Source organism: Grampus griseus, assembly GCF_964374135.1.
Source record: "Grampus griseus genome assembly, chromosome: 7".
In the NCBI taxonomy this organism is placed as follows: domain Eukaryota; kingdom Metazoa; phylum Chordata; class Mammalia; order Artiodactyla; family Delphinidae; genus Grampus; species Grampus griseus.
In genome coordinates this window covers 62,258,317-62,280,813 of record NC_139001.1, presented here as the reverse complement: position 1 = coordinate 62,280,813, position 22,497 = coordinate 62,258,317, and the positions used below count along the sequence as shown (strand labels likewise).

At 39.3% G+C, this 22,497-nt stretch overlaps 1 protein-coding gene across 1 annotated transcript in view; it reads right to left on the bottom strand.

Moving 5' to 3' along the window:
- CFAP210 (cilia and flagella associated protein 210) overlaps positions 1-21,790 on the bottom strand; it is a gene marked incomplete at both ends in the record, with an annotated part of 36,728 nt that extends 14,938 nt beyond the window's left edge. Inside the window, 5 exons of the mRNA XM_082657938.1 lie at positions 89-245; positions 11,564-11,757; positions 11,855-12,028; positions 16,607-16,833; positions 21,727-21,790. Coding sequence (XP_082514064.1) covers positions 89-245; positions 11,564-11,757; positions 11,855-12,028; positions 16,607-16,833; positions 21,727-21,790 — 816 coding nt within the window. The remainder of the gene's footprint in view (positions 1-88; positions 246-11,563; positions 11,758-11,854; positions 12,029-16,606; positions 16,834-21,726) is intronic.
- Between the last annotated feature and the right edge of the window lie 707 nt (positions 21,791-22,497).

Here is a 22,497-nt window from a genome sequence, read left to right as displayed (position 1 = left end):
CTATTATTTATAAAAAACATATTAAAATTTGGCATTGGACTCTGTACATTTTTTGAAGAGATACATTTTTGAAGTATTTTCAACTTACAAAAAATAGTCTCCTGTTTTCATTGATCTCTTCTTTTTTCTTTCCTCTTTCTTTTTTCATTTCTATTTCATATAATGAATTCTGTCGCTTTATTTCCTCAGCATCCTTTTCTTCCTCTTTTCTCCTTCTCTCTTCTTCCTCTTCATGTTCCTTTATTCTGAAGAAAAAAACATAATTATAACTGAGAGCGATGCAGAAAAATAGAATATATTTTAAAGAAATGAATTAGAGTCTTACCTGGGATGATTTGAAACTATAAAGGAGAACTTGTGGATTTCTTTTGGGACAAGAACAGATAGGTAAAGAGCAGTGATTAAAACCAAATCCAGGGACTTCCCTGGTGGTCCAATGGGTAAGATTCTGTGCTCCCAGTGCAGGAGGCCTGGGTTCTGGGAACTAGAGCCCACATGCGTGCCGCAGCTAAGAGGTCCGCATGCCACAACTAAAGATCCCGCATGCCACAACTAAGACCTGGCACAGCCAAAATAAATAAATAAATAAATAAATAAATAATTTTTTTAAAAGAAAGGACATAGGAACCGATTGCAATGTATGAACCTTAGTTGGAATCTGATTCAAACAAATAAATTGTAGAAAAAATTTTTAAAAAATACAAAAACAAATCCAATCTTGGTTAACCCAGGATGGCCAATATCTTCCTTTCTTCAAAATTTGTTTCATTCCTCACCAAAATTAAGTCCTACAGTAGATTCAAATGTTCCTTTCCTTTAGAAAGAACCAGTTAACTGAATGACAGACACTATGCTGAAATGGTGACATTATTTTACAGAAAAGTCCCTAATCCCTACTGCTTTTCAATTTCAGCACTAGAAGATGCTATCTAAGCTATGGATCTGGCCTCTCAGGAGTTGGAGTTTGATGGAAGAAGGGCAACAACTTCCTTACCCAGCTGGCCACTTTGGTTGTTATCCTTTCTCTAGCCAACATTGACTAACTACTGATGCCTTCTGAGTGGTTAGCCATTAAATGCTGGTTGTCTCACAGGGCTTATGCGTGAGTTCTTCAGAGATCCCTGAGCAGTGTCCTCACTGCAGAGCTCTGATCTGCATTTAGCTCCAGCTCTACCTCTACAACCCACACCCCCCCACCCCACCACCATCACAATCAGGAGCATCCACCATCAGTAGCTTATTGCAGACTCTCCGCGACCACATCTGGCAGTCAATCCTCAGCATACTGGCAAAACAGCTCAAGCCCCCGCCCCCCCCCCCGCCGGTATCTTTGTCTATGTGCCCACGCATCCCGGTCAGCCAATCAACACGTGTGCAGGCTGCTCCACTGGTGCTCTCTATCAGTTGTCTCCAGTTCTTTTTCTTCCTGGGTACAGAGTGGGTAAACAACCCACTTAAATAGACAAAAAGACTGAGGAGTAAGCCTTTCTTTCATATGCACCCAATCATAACATTTTTTTCTTGGTTTCAGGGAGGGGGAAAATTCCCTTCCCTGTGCCACAGAGGACTTCACAGTTAAGTGAGCCAGTAAGTTCACTTTGGTATTATTAAGCCAATTCAGAACAGGTGAGTAAGCAGCCACTTAGAGTCACAGTCACTCTCTTTAGGAGGAGCTAAGAAAAAAGTCACTGTTGGCCACAGCTAAATCAACTTTATGATTTCCCTAAAAATACTAGGTTTTCAAATTTTTATTTATTTGTTTAGTTTGTTAGAACTATTTAATAGTATAACAATCTCTTAGAAGCAAATTCATGTCAATCATCAAGATTTAAAGGACATTATAAAAAGAGATGTATCTAATTTTGAGAAAGTTTTTGAAGTTTTAAAATTGCTACTTTAAGGGAAAACAAGATATAAAACATTTGCAATTTTAACATTCCTTAGCAAATCTGGAAATCACTAACATTATACCTATACACGTATTGGACAATTCATTGTTTCAGCCAAAAAAAAATTTACCTATTCTGAGAGTGAATAAGAAAAAATGTCTCTAGTGTCAGTGAAGAGATAATATTGACAAGGATTTATATAACTATTAAAGACTGTCAATAAAGACTTTTACCTTAGTTTGGGTAGACTACTCAACTATCTGCCATAGGTTTAGCTTAATGCAAAGTCAACATTTTGAAGGAAATCCGAGATCCTCTAGTTCAGGGAAGAAATACATAACATTTATATCTTTTTTTTTTTCTGGTGGTACGCGGGCCTCTCACTATTGTGGCCTCTCCCATTGCGGAGCACAGGCTCCGGACGCGCAGGCTCAGCGGCCATGGCTCACGGGTCCAGCCGCTCCGCGGCATGTGGGATCCTCCCGGACCGGGGCACAAAGCCGCGTCCCCTGCATCGGCAGGCGGACTCCCAACCACTGCGCCACCAGGGAAGCCCAACATTTATATCTTTACTTCCAACACCCATGACCATAGCAGACACCAATAATCAATGCAAAACAAAAATCAGTGCAAAAATCTTGGTCCTGCTCAGCCCAATGAACTGGCAGCCTCTGCCAAACCATCCGAGCAGAATTTGTCATGAAACCTCTTTGCTACCTCTGATTTACATTCTGAAGCTCCCAAATCTGTGTTGATCTAGCCCAGATCTGACTTGACTTTATACAGATGTTACATAGAACTCCTATAAAAGTGGAAGGGACCCCTACCCAAAATGTGGCTCAGATGACCCTCCACACACCAAGAGAATTTGAGAGAAAGTATTATCACATAAGGGACACCCAACAGAGCTGTGTAGGCATAAGTAGGTCTGGATTGACTTGGGCAAAGCAGAGGAAGTGAGTTTGGGTCTTTATTGTGACTGAGGGGTGAAACTGGGGAAAAGCTCCTGTGCACAGGAGATTTAAATTTCCTACTGGCAACCAAGGAAAAGGCAAGCCCAGGGGCCTTCTTATAAGGCCAAAGGGGAAGGGAGGGTGGGGCCTAACAAGAAGTCAGCAGCCCAACATCAAAAACGAGGTCTCTGGGGCCTCCCTGGTGGCGCAGTCGTTGAGAGTCTGCCTGCCGGTGTAGGGGACATGGGTTCGTGCCCTGGTCCGGGAAGATCGCACATGCCGTGGAGCGGCTGGGCCCGTGAGCCATGGCCGCTGAGCCTGCGCGTCCAGAGCCTGTACTCCGCAACGGGAGAGGCCACAACAGTGAGAGGCCCCCCCCAAAAAAATGAGGTCTCTGGGGCTTCCCTGGTGGCAAAGTGGTTGCGAATCTGCCTGCCAACGCAGGGGACAGGAGTTCGAGCCCTGGTCTGAGAAGATCCCACATGCCACGGAGCAACTAAGCCCGTGCGCCACAACTACTGAGCCTGCGCTCTAGAGCCTGTGAGCCACAACTACTGAGCCTGCACACCTAGAGCCCGTGCTCCGCAGCAAGAGAAGCCACTGCAATGAAAAGCCCGCGCACCGCAACAAAGAGTAGCCCCTGCTCACCGCAACTAAAGCCCGTGAGCAGCAACGAAGACCCAACGCAGCCAAAAATATAAATAAATAAATAATTTTATTTTTTAAAAAAATGAGGTCTCTATTACAATAGACATGCTTGATTCTTGAAGAGACAACCCAAAAGGCATCACCACCTGACTATTTTATTATATAGGTACATTCACTATGTCTAAAAGCAAATTCATCCTCCTCCTCTTCTAAACTGATCCTTTTGGTCTCTTGTCCTTATCGTGGTGAACAGTACCAACTTCTTTTCTGTTGCCTATTCTAGAGACTTAAGAATCACACTTAACTCTTCTGTAATCTTGAGACCTCTCATTCATTTATTTAACAACTATTTATTGAATTTCTACTACAACCATGAAACAGACAAACGTGGTTCCTGACCTCAAGAAGCTTACATTCCAGTGGGAAGACAGGCAAAAACAAGAAAACAAAAGCAAGTAAATAGAAAAATAATGTAATTACAAATCCAGGTAATTCTTGTAAAGAAAATAACAGAACAAGGGACTTCCCTGATGATCCAGTGGTAAAGAATCATCCGCCTTCCAATACAGGGCATGCGGGTTCGATCCCTGGTAGATGAACTAAGGTCCCACATGCCACGGGGCAACTAAGCCCACGCACCACAACTACTGAGCTCACGTGCCTCAACAAGAGAGCCCGCATGGCGCAAACTACAAAGCCCACCTGCTCTGGAACCCGTGCACCACAGCTAGAGAGAAAACCTGCACGTCTCAACTAGGGAGAAACCCCCGTGCTGCAACGAAGAGCCCATGCGCCACAACAAAACATCCCGTGAGCCACAACTAAGACCTGATGCAGCCAAAAAAATAAAGAAAATAAATAAATTTTAAATATATATATATAAAAGAAAATAACAGGACAAGAAAAAGAATAACAATTGAGTTATTTATTTTACATAACAGAGAAAGCTGTTTGGACAGAGCTGTTCCCTAAGACAAAGAAGACCTCTTTGAGCTGATGAGAAGCCCACAGATGAAGAACGGGAAGGTAAAATTCCCAACAGAAGAAAAAGCATGTGAAAAGGCCATGTGGCAAGCAATGATCTGACAGGAGCCTGAGGTCTGGAAGATCAGGGTAATGGAGGTATAATGAGAAAGAGTGGTGGGAAAGGAGTTTGGGAAGTAGATGAGGCCCTTTGACACAAGGCCTTGCCAGAGATAGTCGAGTTTCCATTTTATCTTAAATGAACGGAAAGTCACTGAAATGTTTTAGGTAGGAGAATAATAAAATCAATTTTCATTTTAATAAAATCTCTCTGGATGATGAAAGGAGAAGGGATTAGGAAGAGAGAATAGGAGGCCAGTTAAGAGGTTGAGGCAATAATCCATGGGATATGAGGGTGGCTTGGACTAAGATGACAGCAATAAATTCAAGATTTGTTTTGGAGAAAAAAATCAACATGAATTGCTGATAAATTTGACTTGGGAAATAAAGGAAAATAAAGATGGATTCCTAGGTTTCTGGTTTGAAAACTGACTGGTAAGGATGCCACTAGGAAGTCCACTGTGGGTGTGGAATCAATAATTCTGTGTTAGACATTTTAAATCTGAGGTACGTAAGAGATGTCCAAATGGAGATGTCTTAAAGGTGGTGAGATATGTGAAACTGGGACTTAAGGGAGAGTCTGGACTAGAGTGACAAATTTGGAAGTTACAAGATTTAGGATGGCTTTTAATCAGTAGGAATAAATAAGATCACTTAAGCCCTCTTCCCTTATCCAGGAGAAAGTGACGCAAGCTGTCCTATGATGATTTTTCCTTTTCTTGGGAAGCTGATGAGAGTAACAGTAACTGAGTTGTTCTTAAGCAAGGTCTATGGGCCTCTTCCTAGAGAAAGGCTTACCTATCAATAGAAGGAAATAGAATTATTCTTTGTCTATACTCTTAAGTGTCTTTTCAATAATTATGTTTAAGGCTATTGGTCAAAATCCCTCTTTGGGGGGATTTTGGTGTCACTAGAGTCCCTTATTTGCCCTATCCTCATCATGCCCACTGTGAGTCACAGGCAGACTCTTATACTGCTCCAGGCCTACAGCCTAGAGATTGTTTAAGAAGCGTGTGAAAAATCTCACTTTCAGGTACAGGGCCTGCAGCTGTACAGGGTGTTTTAGTCATCTATTGCTGAATAACTAATTACCCCTAAATTTAGTGGCTTAAAACAATAAACATTTATTATCTCATACCATTTCTGAGATTCAGGAAGCTGAGAGTGGCCTAGCTGGGTTGTCCTCAAGAGATTGCAGTCACGATGTTGGAGCTGTAATCAACTGAAGGCTTGACAGAGTCTGGAGAACCAATTTTCACATATCCATTGGCAGGAGGCCTCAGCTCCTTGACACATGGACCTCTCCACAGAGCTTCTTGAGTATCTTATAACATGGCACTTAGCTTCCCCAGAATGAGCAATCCAAGAGAGATGCCAAGGAGAAAGTCACAATGCCTTTTATATCCTAATCTCAGGATGTCACACACCATTACTTCTACCTCATTTTATTCTTTGGAAATGAGTTACTATGTATGGCCCACACTCAAGAGGGAAAGGAATTAGGCTCTGTCCTCTGAAGGGAGGAATATCAAATCTGTGTGGATATATTTTAAATCACCACCAGATGACACCTGGGTAGCACTTGGTAATACAATTAGTAGAGCATGCAAAAGAGTCTTGCCTCTTGGAACCTGCAATTCCCATTTCTTAGGGATTAAAAGAATTAAAATCTGGTCTCTACTCAAAGAGGAGAGTCATCCCAAATTTTGGGAGCCCTTAAGACACATGGCCTACAAGGCACATCATGATCTGGCCCTTGCCTGTCTCTCCGATCTCATCTTTAACATTGCCCTCTTAGTCCTCTATATTACAGCCATCTTGTAGTTATTCAAATCCACCATATTCTGTCTCACCTGTGGGCCTTCACCCATGTTATTTCCTCTGCTTAAAATACTTTTACATCCCTTACTCTTTGCATGGCTTATTCCTACTCATTCTTCAGAATTAAGTACAGGAGCTGATCTCTTCTGAAAAGCCTTCTCTAGACTGAATCAGTTGTCCATTTTATATTCTTCCATACACTCTGTATATATATTTCCCAAAATATTTACTATCATAGTCTAATTATTTGTTCCATATCTATACCCTCCTCCCCAGATTGTAAACTTCTTAAGGAAAAAGGACTATTGTATTCATCTTTGTATTCTCAGTGACTAGAATAGTGGATGGCAAACATTGTTCAATAAATGTAACAATGAATGACGATTGAATGAATAAATAAATAGCCTCTCTTGAAATTTTGCTCTGGAATAAACTCTTATTATTCAAGAAAAGGGGAAAAAAATCCTCTTCTTCTCCTCCATTTTCTACCATATAGTCCTCTGTTTCCACTCAGGTTAATACCAGTGCTATGATTCCAATTTTACTTTTGTCTTAAAGAGGCTTTTTATTGGCTCATCACCATTCCTAACAATATTTTAAAGTAACATGCATTCTGAGTTGTATATAACTGACACATGCATCAACATTCAACAGAATACAACATGGTGATAATTTTGTAATTGAATTTCTTGTTTGTTTGGTTTGTTTTTTTACTTTTTGGTCACAGCACGTGGCATTCAGGATCTTAGTTCCCCGACCAGGGGTCAAACCCATGCCCCCTACAGTGGAAGCTCAGAGTCTTAACCGTTGGACCATCAGGGAAGTCCCGTAATGTTTCTTTTTTCTGTTTTTTTTTTTAGATTTTAATGGCAGCTTTATGGAGATATAATTTTCACACCATAAAATGCACCCCTTAGGGCTTCCCTGGTGGCGCAGTGGTTGGGAGTCCGCCTGCCGATGCAGGGGACACGGGTTCGTGCCCCGGCCCGGGAAGATCCCACATGCCACGGAGCGGCTGGGCCCGTGAGCCATGGCCGCTGAGCCTGCGCGTCCCGAGCCTGTGCCCCGCAACGGGAGAGGCCGCAGCAGTGAGAGGCCCGCGTACCGCAAAAAAAAAAAAAAAAAAAAAAAAAAAAATGCACCCCTTAAAGTGTACAATTCAGTTGTTTTTAGAACATTTATAGATATTTTCAACCATCACCACTATCTAAATTTGAGAATCTTTTCATCATCCCAAAAAGAGACCCTGTATTACTCACCATTGTGCCCTCTTCCAGCTGCTAACAACCACTACTCTACTTTCTATGAATGTTTCTTAATAAATTTAAGATGTAGGACTTCTGGAACCAAACTGGCAAACCAAGCTCACATGTCACATATCATTCCCCTCCTAATTCCCCACAGTGCAACCAACGGTATGGGGAAAATTCTATACCACTACTAGAAACTAAAGCAAGGTCTTACCCACATACCTGAATTTTCAAGAAATTTTAGGGAAAAATAGGGCAGTTGAGAATGCAATGAGAATAAGTAACACTTGGCCACCATTCGCAAAGACAGAGCCCACTGTGAAGAGTAAGTAAAGGAATTTATGCTGACCTCAGAGCCTAATGGAAAATCTCCTAGACTACACTGAAGATAATCCAAAGAAAGAACTAAAATGAATCCTAAACCTGCCTGAACCTCCACCCTATTGCCAAAGACCACATGAAAGGGGATCCTGGGGCCCAAACACAGCCCACATACAAAGGCTGTAAGTGGGAGGATGTCCTGTAGGTTTTAGCACTGGTCAGGTAGCTTGCTGACTATCAGGCTGCTACCTGTAATTACACCTGAGCTGCAACAGCCAATATAAGAAGAGAGATTTCTCAAGGGTGAATCACTGGTCAAATATTTGCCTCCCTCTGCCAACAGCTCTATCCCTAACTTGCACTAACCCTTGGGTCGCTACACCACCAAAGAAAAAACTTACAATAAATCCAACATTTCCCTTCTCTTTTTACTAAGGGTTAAAAGAAATGAAGAATACATAATTTGGCAACACATGTATCCTGAGAATTCATGTCTATCTCACTTAGACATTTGTTATTTTGACAAATAAATATATATACCAAAACCTTTTTTTCATAGTAATGAAAAAAGACAGATTTGAGCACATAAAAATAAATATTTTCTAAATACTGAAAAACATTCAGAAAAGGTAACACAAATATGCGATATGTCATATGTAAAAAACACTTATTAATCACGTTTTAATTAATCAATGATAAACATACATTTCAGTATGAAACAACTTACACAGAAGAACAAAGGAGTAACCAATTCATGATAACAAAACCCAAAACAAATGAACATTTACACATGAGAAAATGCACTGCCTTACTAGAAACTAAGAGAAATGTAAATTAAGATACCAGTTTTTGCACATTAAATCACAAAAAAAATACTATCCAGAATTGGTTATAATATAAAGAAAAGTGTATCAGACATCATTAATGAACGCATACTTAAAACCTTCTCAAAGGGCAATTTGGCAGTATCTCTCCAAATGTAAATCCAAATCCATTTCAAGAAATCTATCCTACATAAATACATCTTTGCACAAAAGACATATGCTCAAGGATGTTCACTGCAGCATTGTTAGAAATGGGGCGGGGGAGTGGAATCCAAATTTCCCTCAGTAATAATGTAGTTAAATAAATCATGGTACATGTTTAGTATACAATATGATTATTTTAAAAGATGTGACAGATCCATATTTTCTGGCATAAAAAATGTTCAAGGGGGCTTCCCTGGTGGCGCAGTGGTTGAGAGTCCGCCTGCCGATGCAGGGGACGCGGGTTCATGCCCCGGTCCGGGAAGATCCCACATGCCGCGGAGCGGCTGGGCCCGTGAGCCATGGCCGCTGAGCCTGCACATCCGGAGCCTGTACTCCGCAACGGGAGAGGCCACAACAGTGAGAGTCCCGCGTACCGCAAAAAAGAGAAAAAAAAAAAAAAAAAAAAAAAGTTCAAGGTATACTGTTGAATGAAAAAATAAAGTCACAGAACAATATATAACATCCACGTTAAAAAATATATACACACTTTAAATATGTCCTGAATATAAGAAGTATCAGTAACTGCAATAAAACATCCTGAAGTGATAGCTATAAAACTTTTAGGGACTTCCCTGGTGGCGCAGTGGTTAAGAATCCGTCTGCCAATGCAGGGGACATGGGTTCGAGCCCTAGTGCGGGAAGATCCCACATGCCGCGGACCAACTAAGCCCGTGCGCCACAACTACTGAGCCTGCGCTCTAGAGCCCGCAAGCCACAGCTACTGAAGTCCGCGCGCCTAGGGCCCGTGCTCTGCAACAAGAGAAGCCATTGCAATGAGAAGCCCGCGCACCGCAGCGAAGAGTAGCCCCCACATGCCATAACTAGAGAAAGCCCATGTGCTACAAAGACCCAACGTGGCCAAAAAAACCAGAAAAACTTTTAATAATAGCTATTTTTGAAGAGTTAAATGGGACTTAAAGAGACAAACATTGAATAGAGTGGAAATAAGAGCTTCTAAATTTTACTCCAAATTTTGCTGTATTGCTTGAATTTTAAACAATAAGCATATATTCATTTATTATTTGTAACATTTTTTAAAAATTCTGAAGAGGAGATGAACGTACACTCAAATGTTAACAGTGCCTAATCTGGATCGCAGCATTTCTGGTGATTTTTCATTTATATTTTATTTTGTTTAATTGTATTTTTAATTCTATAATGATCATGAATTGATGATGTAATGTTTAATTATGAAAATATTTTTTTCTTTAAAAATGGTAAAACTGTCCACCAGAGTATAATTTAATTTTTGGATACATTTATATAATGTATATACATTTAAACTACAGTATGAAGAAACTGGTCTCACAGTGGAGAAACATGGTAGCTGATGGACAAGGAAGAGACTTTTCAGTAAATCCCCTCTGTGCCTTTTCCTATTTGCATGTGTCAGTTACTCAGAAAAGTAAAATAACACACAAATACATCCCCCCATATATACACTACTAGCTACTTTAAAAAAAAGATCAGGTTTGATTTCTATTTACCAACATGGCAAGAATTCATTACATACTGGTAAGTGAAAAAAATATTTGAAAAAATAATACTGTGGATCCAATTTTATTTTATAAAATGTGAGTACACATGCTCAGAAAAAAAGTCTGTATCAGTGGATCAATGACTGCCACAGGCTGAGGGCAGGGGATAGAATTTCATGCAAAGGGGTACAAGAGAACTTTCTGGGGCGATCAAGTGTTCTGTATCTTGATTTGGGGGTGGTTATACACCAATATGCTTTTTATTTTTATTTTTTAATATCTTTATTGGAGTATAATTGCTTTACAATATTGTGTTAGTTTCTGTTGCAACAAAGTGAATCAGCTGTAGCCATATGCTTTTTAAAAGGTGAAGTTTCTTAAATGTAAATTATACCTCAATGAATGTGACCCTCTCCACCACTAACACCAAAAAGAAGTCTGTATGGCTACATACCAAAACAATAACAAATTATTGTGTTGGATTAGGTTATTGTTCAAAATGACTCTCTCACTCCCACTTCCATGGGAGTCCACTCCTCTGTCCCACTGATGTCAGCATGGTTACGTGACTTGCTTTAGACTCACGGTGGGCCAACTGTATTTCCTTGCCCTTTGACTTTGAGTTTTGCCATGTGCTTGCAAGCTTGGGCTCAATCTCTTGCATCTGTCAATATCATGAGAAAAGTTTTCCCCAGGTGCTTGCTGTCCCTTCATTCTGGACCTCAGAATGAGGCCCCCATGGAGCAGGATCAGAGCCTTTCTCACAGTAACAAGGAAACACAGCCAGTCCTACAGTTTGAAGACAAGCTACCCAGCCAGGCCCAAACAACCCACAGATACATGAGAAATAAATGTTTACTGCTGAATGCCACTAGATTGTGTGGTTGTTTGTTATGCAACATTATTTTAACAATGGTAACCAATATATTATCTCTGGGTAAGGTGGTAATAATGATTTTAACCTCTTTCTTTTTATTTTTTCTACTTACTAGGTATATTAGCATATATTACTTTTATAATCAGGAAAAAAAAAGCTATATCCATTATGAGAAAAAGAGGAAAGTACAAAAAAGGTAATTTATGTATACATACTGTTTTAAATGATCTTTGCTAAGAGCCACTCTATCTCTGCGTTGTTTTTCTGCTTTTTCTTGTTCTTCTTTAAAAGCTTTTTCAGCGTTGAGTTTCACTTGTTCCTCCCATTTTTTATCTGATTTTATTTTACTCTTTTGGAAGTCAATCTGTGCATCACGTTCTTTCAAAACTCTACTAAGAAGAAGTCCTGACTACAAAAAAAATTGCAATATTTTAAGAAAATAAAGTCTAATTATATATAGATATGTTAAATATATATATATAAATACAAGAAAACCCAAGTAGTACATGAAAGTTTTTCACTCTTTCTGTCTGGTAAAATTGATATTGCTTTGCATATTCAATGGCCTTTTTCCTTTCTCCTTGTTGGTGTATTGCTTCTTCCATATCAAGAATTTGTCTTTCTGCCTCTATTTCTTTATCACGTTTCTTTTTGGCTTCAAGTTTCTGTTCTTTCATCCCCTACAAAATGACAAAAGCAGTAGTCTGTTTTCTTTTTTCAACTTAACTTTACAAAATTAAACATATAATATGATAATTTGAGCTTTCCTTATGAGTCTTTATTGTATTTGCATATATCACTAACAAATATGAGGTTACACTTATGAGCTAATCCTTAATTGAATTTTTTAGGTAGTTAACACATTTACATGGTTCAAAATTCATAATATTAAAAAAGTATATGGGGACTTCCCTGGCGGTCCAGTGGTTAAGACTCCATGCTTCCAATGCAGGAGGCACGGGTTCGATCCCTGGTCAGGGAACTAGGATCCCACATGCCGCATGGTGTAGCCAAAAAACCCAAAATATATATATATATATATATACACACACACACACACACACACATATTTATATATATATATATATATATATATATATATATATATATATATATATATATATATATATATATATATAACAAAAGTATGTAGTGGAACTCTCCCTCCAATCCTAACTTCCATCTGCAGTCTCTAAGATAACCACTATTAGTTTCTTGCATTTACTTCCATAGTTCCTTTCTATATTTAAGTAACAAATATATATATATATATATATATATTACTACTTGTGTTCCTTTAAAAAATCAACAGTGGCATATTTTACATGTTCTTCTACACGCCTGAGGAGGTAGCCAATGTCCCATGTCAGAAGAAGTCTTTTTCTCCTTTATGGGTCACACTTCCTACGTCTTAAGAAAATCTTACTTACCCTGAATTCTTGAAGATATCCTATGATTTATTTTAAAAGTTTTACTGTTTCACTTTTCACATTTAGGTCTAAAATCCAGCTGAAATTCATTTTTGTATATTCTGTACCATAGGGATAAAATTTCATCTTGTCCATATGCCGATTATCTCAGTATCTGTTATTGAATTTCCATCTTTTCCCTTCTGATTTGCAATGACATTTCTAGCATATGTCAAATTCCCATATATAACACAGGACTGCTTCTAGGCTCTCTCTGATGATGTATCATTTTGCCAATCTCTGTGCCTATAGTACAGTTTTTATTATTATATTTCCACTACGTTTACTACATTTCTTTTCCTTCTTTAACACCCATGGAGGTGTAAAGTATTAGGTATACTGTGGTACTTCTGGAAGAAAAAAAAAAAACAGGGGGTATATTCCACTCCCCATCTATTTATAGACCACGGGCTTTTCTAAAATCAAGTTTTTTAGAGTATAAATTACATATGCTTTCAGTGTACAGTTTTACAAATGCATAAAGTCACTTATAGAACAGTTCCATCCTCCCAAAAAACTCCCTCATGCCCTGTTAGAGTCAACTACCTGCACTCCCTGGCAACTACTGATCTGTTTTCTTTCCCTATAGGTTTTGCCTTTTTCAGAATGTCATATATTATACTGTATATATTACTTATATATCAGTCATGATATAACTCTTCCCTCTTCTAGAAGAAAAAGAATAAATTATGAACACTGTTCCTAAAGCAAGGTAACACAAGCTTTCTGTGTCCCCTCCCAAAGACAAATAATGTACATTGCAACAAAGTAAGGAAATATGCAATGTTGAAAAAAATAAAAGGTGAGAACTCTTTGAACAGATATTATGCTTCCACATAATTTTAAAAATTCTACTAGAAAATAGGAGAAAATCCTGCCTTATAGTTCCTCAAATGATATAGGAAAGTGTAGTGGGAGATGAGAACACCTTTTCTCAGCATTTTCCTCCAGGTGAGACAGTAAAAGGAGTTAGAGGACACCTCCCCACTTTGAAGTAGTTTCCCACTCATGTACATGGAACTAAACTGCAGGTTATTGTACCTCTTAGGTAGAGAATCTTACAGAAGCACAAAGAAGGGCACAGCAAAGACATATGTAGTTCTAGAAAAAGATAGGAAGAGAGACAAATCAAAGGCAGCTGAAAAGAAGCTGCCTTGATTCCTCAAGAAGCTCCTTGGTTCCTCAGTTTCAAATCCTGTGTTTTTGTGCAATCCTCCATCACAACAATAACCAGCATTACCCTGATACCCAAACCAGACAAAGACATTTCAAGAAAACTACAGACCAATATCCCCCATGAACACGGATGCAAAAATTAACATTTTAACAAACTGAATCCATCAAAAAGATAATACGTCATGACCAGCAGACGTTTATCCCAGGAATGCAAGCTTGGTTCAATATTTGAAAATAATGAATGAAATACACCATATAACAAAGTGAAAAATTAAAACTTCATGATTACCTCAATAGATATAAGCAAAAGAAAAGCACTTTAAAAATCTAACATCCATTCCTGTACAATAAGTCAAAAAGAAAAAGAAAAAAAAGAAAGAACTAAAAGGCACCCAGATTGGAAAGAAGGAAGTAAAATTTGTAAAACTGTCTTTAACTTTTTTTTTGGCTGTGCTCTGCAGCATGAGAGAACTTAGTTCCCTGACCAGGGATGGAACCCGTGCCCCCTGCAGTGGAAGCACGGAGTCTCAACCACTGAACCGCCAGAGAAGTCCCTGTCTTTACTTTCTGACATCATGATTGTCTATGTAGAAAATCTGATGGAATCTATAAAAAAGCTACTAGAACTAATAAGTGAGGTTAACAGTGTTGCAAGATACAAGATCAACGTAGAAAAACTTAACTGTATTTCTATAGCTAACAATGAATAACAAATTGAAATGTTAAAAAATCATTTATAATACATAAAAATAGTAATTACTTAGGGATAAATATGAATAAGACCTATACCCTAAAAACTATAAAATATTGCTGACATAAATTAAATAAGACCTATACAAATGGAAGAAAAACACTGTGTTCATGGGTCAGAAGACTCAATACTGTCAAAATGTAAATTCTCTCCAAACTGATCTAGAAATTCAACACAATCCCAAACAAAATCCCAGCTGGCTTTTTCGTAGAAATTGACAAGCTGATTCCAAAATTCATGTAGAAGCGCAAAGGACCCAGAATAGCCAGAACAACTTTGAAAAAGAACAAAGTTGGAGGACTAATACTATCTGATTTCAAGACTTATTATTACAGCTACAATTCTCAGATCAGTGTGTTATTGAAATAAAGATAGATGAATAGATCAATGGAACAGCAGAGTCCAGAAATTCCCCCTGCACATATATGGACAACCAGATTTTCAACAAATGTGCAAAGGCAATTCAGTGGGGGAAAGAACAGTCTTTTCAACAAACTGTGCTGAAACAATTGGATATTCATATGCAAAAAAATAAACATCAATCCATACCTCACTTCTAAATATAGACGATATATATATTTTATATATATATATACATATATATATATGTGTGTATATATATATATATATATATATATATATATAAAAGATCTAAAACTTTAAACTTAAACACAGAAGAAAATCTTTGTGATCTTGAGTTAGGCAAAAATTTCTTAGGTAAGTCACTAAAAGGATGATCCATACAAGAAAAATCGATAAACTGGACTTCATTAAAATTAAAAACTCTGCTCTTAGAAAGACACTGTAATGGAATATAAAGCCAAGCCATGAACTGGGAGAAAATATTTTCAAATCAAATATCTAATAAAGGACTTGTATTCAGAATATATTTTAAAATTCTCTAAACTCAATAAGAAGACAAACCCAGCAAAAGATCTGAACAGACATTTCACCAAAGAAGATATACAGATAGAAAATGAGTTCATGAAAAGATGTTCAACATCATTGTAATTAGAGAAATTAAAATTATAATGAGATACTTCACACCTATTAGAAAGTCTATAGTTAAAAAGACTGAACATAGCAATTCAGCAAATATGTGGAGGAAACACATATTAGAACTATGTGTTCTAATATGAATTAGAACTATCATACACCGCTGGAGGGAATGTAAAATTACGACTACTTTCGGAAAGAGCTTGGAAGTTAAATGTTACAAAATTAAATGTACAGCTATCATATGATTATACACCAAGATATTTACCCCAAAGAAATGAAAGCATATGTCCATACATAGACTTATACACAAATGTTCATAAGCAGCTTTATTTATAATAGCCAAAAATTGGAAACAGCTCAAACGTCAATATTTGCTTGATGTCAAACTATCAACAACTGAGCAGATAAACAAATTGTGATATATCCATATAATGGAATACCACTCAGCAATAAAAATGAATGAATAATTGATACAAAAACATGAAAGAATTTCAAAATAATTGTGCTGAGTGAAATTTATAATAGACAGCAGATCAGTAGTTGTCTGGAGATACCGGAGGGGGCATGGGGAGGAGTGAGAGGGAATAAAATGGGGTATGAGGAAACTTTTTTATGGTGATGAATATATTCATTATCTTAATTATAATAATGGTTTCAGGGCTATATAAATATGTCAAATCTTAAATTGTACACTTTAAATATGTCCAGGTTATTGTATGTCACTTATACCTAAATAAAGCTGTTGAAAATGTGTTTCAATGCATTTTAATGATATTTTCTATGTTAAAAATACTTATAAAAGAGCACTAAGAAACAAGAGTAAGTCTTCAGTGCACACGTACTCCTGGGTGGTTAATACTTACTGCATATGTATTAGTCCAATGTTTTACCACTTCTTGGGATAGGAAATGCATTTCTTTCTTTGCCTTTCTTTCTGCACGAAGGTGTGCTGCTTCTCTTGTCAAACTGTCAAGGCTATCTCGAATTCTTTCCCACTCATTGTGTGGAATTATGGTGACCTGCCGGAGATCTACTTTGCTAGGCAGAAGAGGTGGATAGAGGACTTGATCTTCTTCACAGTTCTTTACTTCTAATAAATTTTTTAAAATAAGTATTAAAAACTTTTGAGAAGAGTTTGATATTTTTTCTCACACATTTCTATATTGGCATGATATGTGGAAGCTGTTTCAAAGAATAATTTTATTCTTGTTATCTTAAGAACAGCTGGGAATAAGTGGAAAGTATACAAGACCTTGAAATCAGAAGACATAGATTTGAGTCCTTACTTAGTCAATTCCTTACTGTGTAACCTGGGCAAGTCATTTAACTTCTTGGAGTCTCAGTATCAACATCTTTAAAGTTGAGATCAATAATACCTACCCCAACAGGTTGTTATAAAAGCATTTTCAAAGTTAATCAAGCAGCAGTTTATAAGTGGATAACTTTGGGGAATGTTCATCTTTTGGGGTTGTAGACATTGCACTTGTCTACTCTATATAACCCCTTCCTAACTGAGTAATAGCAATGTAATTTGGAGAACTGACTACAGTCTCAGTCTTGGGGTGGGCCTCATTAATTTAAGAATACTTGCATCTCCCTTGACAATAATTATTCCTGTAGTAAGAAAATAAATAGGACAAGAGTTATGAGACTTTTAGAAAAGTTCTTGCTTGTACTTCTGGGAGAGACATCTGAGAGTGACTCTCAGGCTAGATACGAACGAGGAAGCATGAAGGCCAGACAAGCAGCCATCCTTTGACCACAAGAGGAAGCAGCCTTAGGATGAAGCTGTGAACTGTGAAACACAAAGAAGAAACAAAGGAAGACCCTGGGGCAATGAGGATTTCATTATGCTGCTAGATTAATCAGACCCAAAGGCTGGAGTTCCTGTTATATGAGCAAATAAATTTCCTTATTTTTAAACATGATTGAGCTGGGTATTCAGTGAAATGAATTCACAAGCATCCTAAATGACATAATGGAGCTCATAACAGCTCTTCTCTAAAAAATGTTCCTACCCTTTTAATCAACTGAAGTTCTTACTTATAAATACCCAAACTCATTCTAGCTAGTTTAAGCAGAAAAGGAATTCATTAAGGGATATTAGATAGCCTACTGAATCTCTCAGAGAGCCAGAGAGTTACCCTTAGAAGATATACATACAAATATTACACAGACCACATTGTGAGGTTCCAGTGAAGATTCACAGCAACTGGCATTGGGTAGGCACCTCAACTTGCCCCACTTATAAGTTGCTCCACTGGACACTATATATGTGAACCTTCACGAGTACTCTGGAATTGGTACACTTTTGCTGCCACTCTCCCCAGAAAATGTATTCAACATGCTGTTTCTTTCCTCATACGCTCTCTTCAGAATGTAAATCTAGCACACATACAATTGACCAGCTGAGTCTTGGTCTTATGCCTGCACCCTAGCTGCAAGGGAGGCAGAAAAAAATGCCTTCTGCTTTAAGGAGGTAGAACTTGTAAGGAGAAGAATTTACCAAAATAGGCAATACATTTGAATAATGGTGGGTGGTCACAGGCCTAACAAAGGCAATAAAGCACAGTGGGTAAGAGTGTGGACTCTGGAGACAGACAACCTGGACCTTTTCTGAACACACCACATATGAACTATGTGAATCTAGACAAAATTATTTAACCCGCTAAATCTAACCCCTTAATTGCAATATGGAAATACTAATAGTACCTACTTCATTTTATATAGCTGGTGTAAGAATTAGATGAAGTAATATATGTAAAGAATTTAGAAGAGTGCCTGGCACACAATATGTGAGATAAATATTAATTATTATTATTTTTACTGCTTTTATTAGAAGAATGAAACAGAAGTAGAAAAGCAGAGGCAAGAAATCATGTGGCTCCAGAAAGATACTAAGAGAAAAGCTGCTAGGACAATTAGAGTCTTCTTGGGGTTTGAATTAAAGTTGATGGGAGTGAGAATTTGGTTGTTAACCTGAAATGTGAGTTTAGAACCACAGGTACCATCTTGCCTACCATATACCAAGTCTCCACATGCAGAATAAAGACAAGCAAAGCTGAGAAGTAGAATAGTGTCCTGGATCGAGTTATACCTAAATTCACAGGTATGTGAGCCAAAATATTCCCCTTTTAACTACAGTGAATTAGATCAATCACTTGTAACCAAAGAGTCCTGACCAATACATCCTTATAGCCTTGTAACAATTTTCCTTTGCTTCACCTAAACTGGCTCAACTTGGTTTGTGTTACTTACAATTAGAAGCTACATAAACAAAGGCCATTAGATTAAGCCACCTGCCTTTGGATTAGCATTTTGTTAGGCATATTAATATGCTTTTCTTGGACGTCCCTGGTGGCGCAGTGGTTAAGAACCAGCCTGCCAATGCAGGGGACATGGGTTCGAGCCCTGGTCTGGGAAGATCCCACATGCCGCAGAGCAGCTGAGCCTGTGTGCCACAACTACTGAGCCTGCGCTCTACAGCCCATGAGCCACAACTACTGAGGCCGTGTGCCACAACTACTGAAGCCCCTGCACCTAGAGCCTGTGCTCTGCAACAAGAAAAACCACTGCAATGAGAAGCCCACGCACCGCAACGAAGAGTGGCCCCAGCTCACCACAACTAGACAAAGCCCACACGCAGCAACAAAAACCCAACACAGCCAAAAATAAATTAATAAATTTATGAAAAAAAATATGCTTTTCTTTCTCTGACCCAAGAGTCATTCTAATTCTTTAAGATGTGAAATAAAATGGAGACAATTTAATTTTCCAAAATACTAAAGGGGCTGGGTAGACCAAATAGCCCATACTGGCAGGAGCTGCTCCTTACAAAGTATACAGTGGTGAGCAAGCTTTGGCAGCAGTGGCAGGAAAACAAGATGCCAAAAAGCTGTGTAGTGAACAATGTGATCCCTCATGACACCTTAATCTTCTGTAGAGTAACTACATTCATGAGATATTTTATTCAAGAACTTTTCATGAACTCTGATACAGGAGGAGAACCAAGAGAACCACCACAAAAGCAGCAGGAAAAATAGGACAATCCATGGAAAGTTTGGGAAAGGCTTTTTACTATCTCAGGTTAACAAAAGTTGGGCCAAGTTCCCTCATGTCTTTTTTTTTTCTTATAAATAAGTTTATTTTTTATTTTTGGCTGCGTTGGGTCTTCGTTGCTGCACATGGGCTTTCTCTAGCTATGGCGAGCGGGGGCTACTCTTCGTTGCGGTATGTGGGCTTCTCATTGTGGTGGCTTCTCTTGTTGCGGAGCACGGGCTCTAGGCACGCGGGCTTCATTAGTTGTGGCCCGCGGGCTCAGTAGTTACGGCGCACGGGCTTAGTTACTCCGCAGCATGTGGGGTCTTCCGGACGAGGGCTCAAACCCATGTCCCCTGCATTGGCAGGTGGATTCTTAACCACTGCGCCACCAGGAAAGTCCCAGTTCCCTCATATCTTTGAGGATCAGGAGAGCCCTGATTGACCTCCGAGCTATGAATGATTTCACATATCCATGCTTTACTCCATTGATGCAGAGTTCAGTTCTCAGAGGGCAGTCTTATTTCCATGATTCCTACCTCACAGCGACCTTCACACAATGCTAGTAATGGCTGTTGGAGAAGTGAAGCAATTAAAACTTTTAAAAATTGCCACTGATTGTTTTAACAAACATAACTGGTGAGCTCTGAATCAGGTCAAATAAAGACAAGTCTTGCGAGTGGGACTTTCCAAGGAACTGCCAGACAGGTCAAATAATAAGTTTCCAAGGAACTGCCAGACAGCTCAAATAATAAGTTATCTGGGAAATGGGATTTGGAAGGGGTTCAACGCTATTTTGCTCCCTCCACAGGCTGCTAAGCCACTGGATTTCACTGTGATCGCAGTGGTTTTCTAGACTACCATAGGGCAGGGAGAAAGAAGGGGACTAGAACAAGTTAAAGTGCAAAAAACCTCATTGTTCTTACCAAGATTCAGTTATTTGCCTTGATAAACACTCCCCAATTGTTGCAAGCTTTTGGTTTCCTGAGTTCTCAAAAATTGATTTTGACAATTTTTGCTGTTGTTCTTTTTGATTTAATGCAGCACTTTATATATAGGAAAGTGAATATGTGAGCGTAATTTTGTTTTTTCAATACATGCCACATGGGTACTGTCTCTCTCCTACATGTCATGACCCTCTGCTGCTACTTCTTAAGCCCTCCACAGCATAAATACCCACTAGTGTCCACTGGTGGGAGACTGGCTGGCTCTCACTCAGCATTTGGCACAAGGGACTCTATTGCTACAGAAGCTCCGGAGGTGACATGAAGATAGTCCAAGTTCCCAAGGTTCTGTCACCATGAGAACATTAATTGGGAATTCACAATCTTAAGAAACTAAAATCACTGGAATTAATAAAGAGATCTTTAAATGTCTCACTAGGCTACTTCTATTATAAAATCAAATTTTTATAAAAGGTCATGTGAATTATAATACCTTAAGTAGCATTATTTTCACACTCTATCAAAGTATACGCCTTAGAATGAGACCTTACTTTCATTTTACAGTTGAAGAAATTGAGATTTTCCTTCAGACACTTTCCTAAGAGTACTCAGTAGGTTCACAGCAGAGTCAAGACTCTAATGAGGTCACTGATATTTCCAAAATACATTCCGATTCACTCAATGAATAACAAAGCTTAAGTGCGAGAAAATTCAGCAAACACCAGACTCTTGGACCGGCAACGGCACAGCTTGAGTATCGGGCCAGCTGGTCAACTGGGAGTCTCTGACTTCTTTTTCTCTACCCTTATTTCTGTATACTTTCCCCACCTACCCATTCATCCAAGGGCAAAACTGTCTAATTTACACAGAGCCCGACGATGCCCACGGTGCTGTTTTTGGCTTGGTGGAGCCCGTTTCTGAAGGAAAGGCACGCTCGCCTCTCACTCCATGCCTGGAGACCAGAAACAATCCCTGTGGTGGGATGGACCATTTTAGCTCACCCGTGCTTTCCTTGGCCCGTCCACAGCGCCTTCCGAGCCGCACCAGCAACTCTGAGGTACCCATGGCGCTCTCAGACTTGGAAAGGCGTTTCCGACGCCGAAGTTTCCGCTAAACCGCGCAGTTGCTTAGCAACGCCGCCGGAAGTGACAACAGTCGTAGCCGAGGAACGAAGAACGCGCAGCTGTGGGCTGTGGTGCCCGAGAAGGGAGGATGCGCCTGCGCGGGAAGTCAAGGCCAGGCGTGCGAGTGGGGCGGTCCTCCCCCGCAGGCGCAGGCGTCCGGAGTGGGCGGGAGGACAGAGCCCTCGGAAGCGGCGCCGAGGCCAGAACGGCTGCGGGTCTCTGGCCTGGGTCAGTGACGAGCCCTGGGACCCGGTTGGGCCCGGCCTGGTGCTCCCATCGGCATCCAACGTGCGCCTCTCGGGAAACGACACCCGACTAGGTCCCTGCCCCTGGCTTCTGGATGTACCCGGCAGGTGTGCGGGAGAGCGAGGCCTGGGCTTGTCGTGTGTGACCCACAGACCTCGCGGGGGAAGGTGAACGGCAAAGCCCTCCTCCCTCAACTATAGAAACTCAGGGATTAATTGACAGAAAATCTGTTTTTAAATATTTTGGTTTCTAACGCATGATCTGGGCTAGACGGGGCTTAGTTTTTTTTTTTTTTAAATCGCAATGTTAAAACTTGGATTATAACATTCATGTTAGAGCCTTTAAGATATCTTTAATTGCTCGGTAAATACAGTATAGTAAATTGAATGTATTTGGAGGACC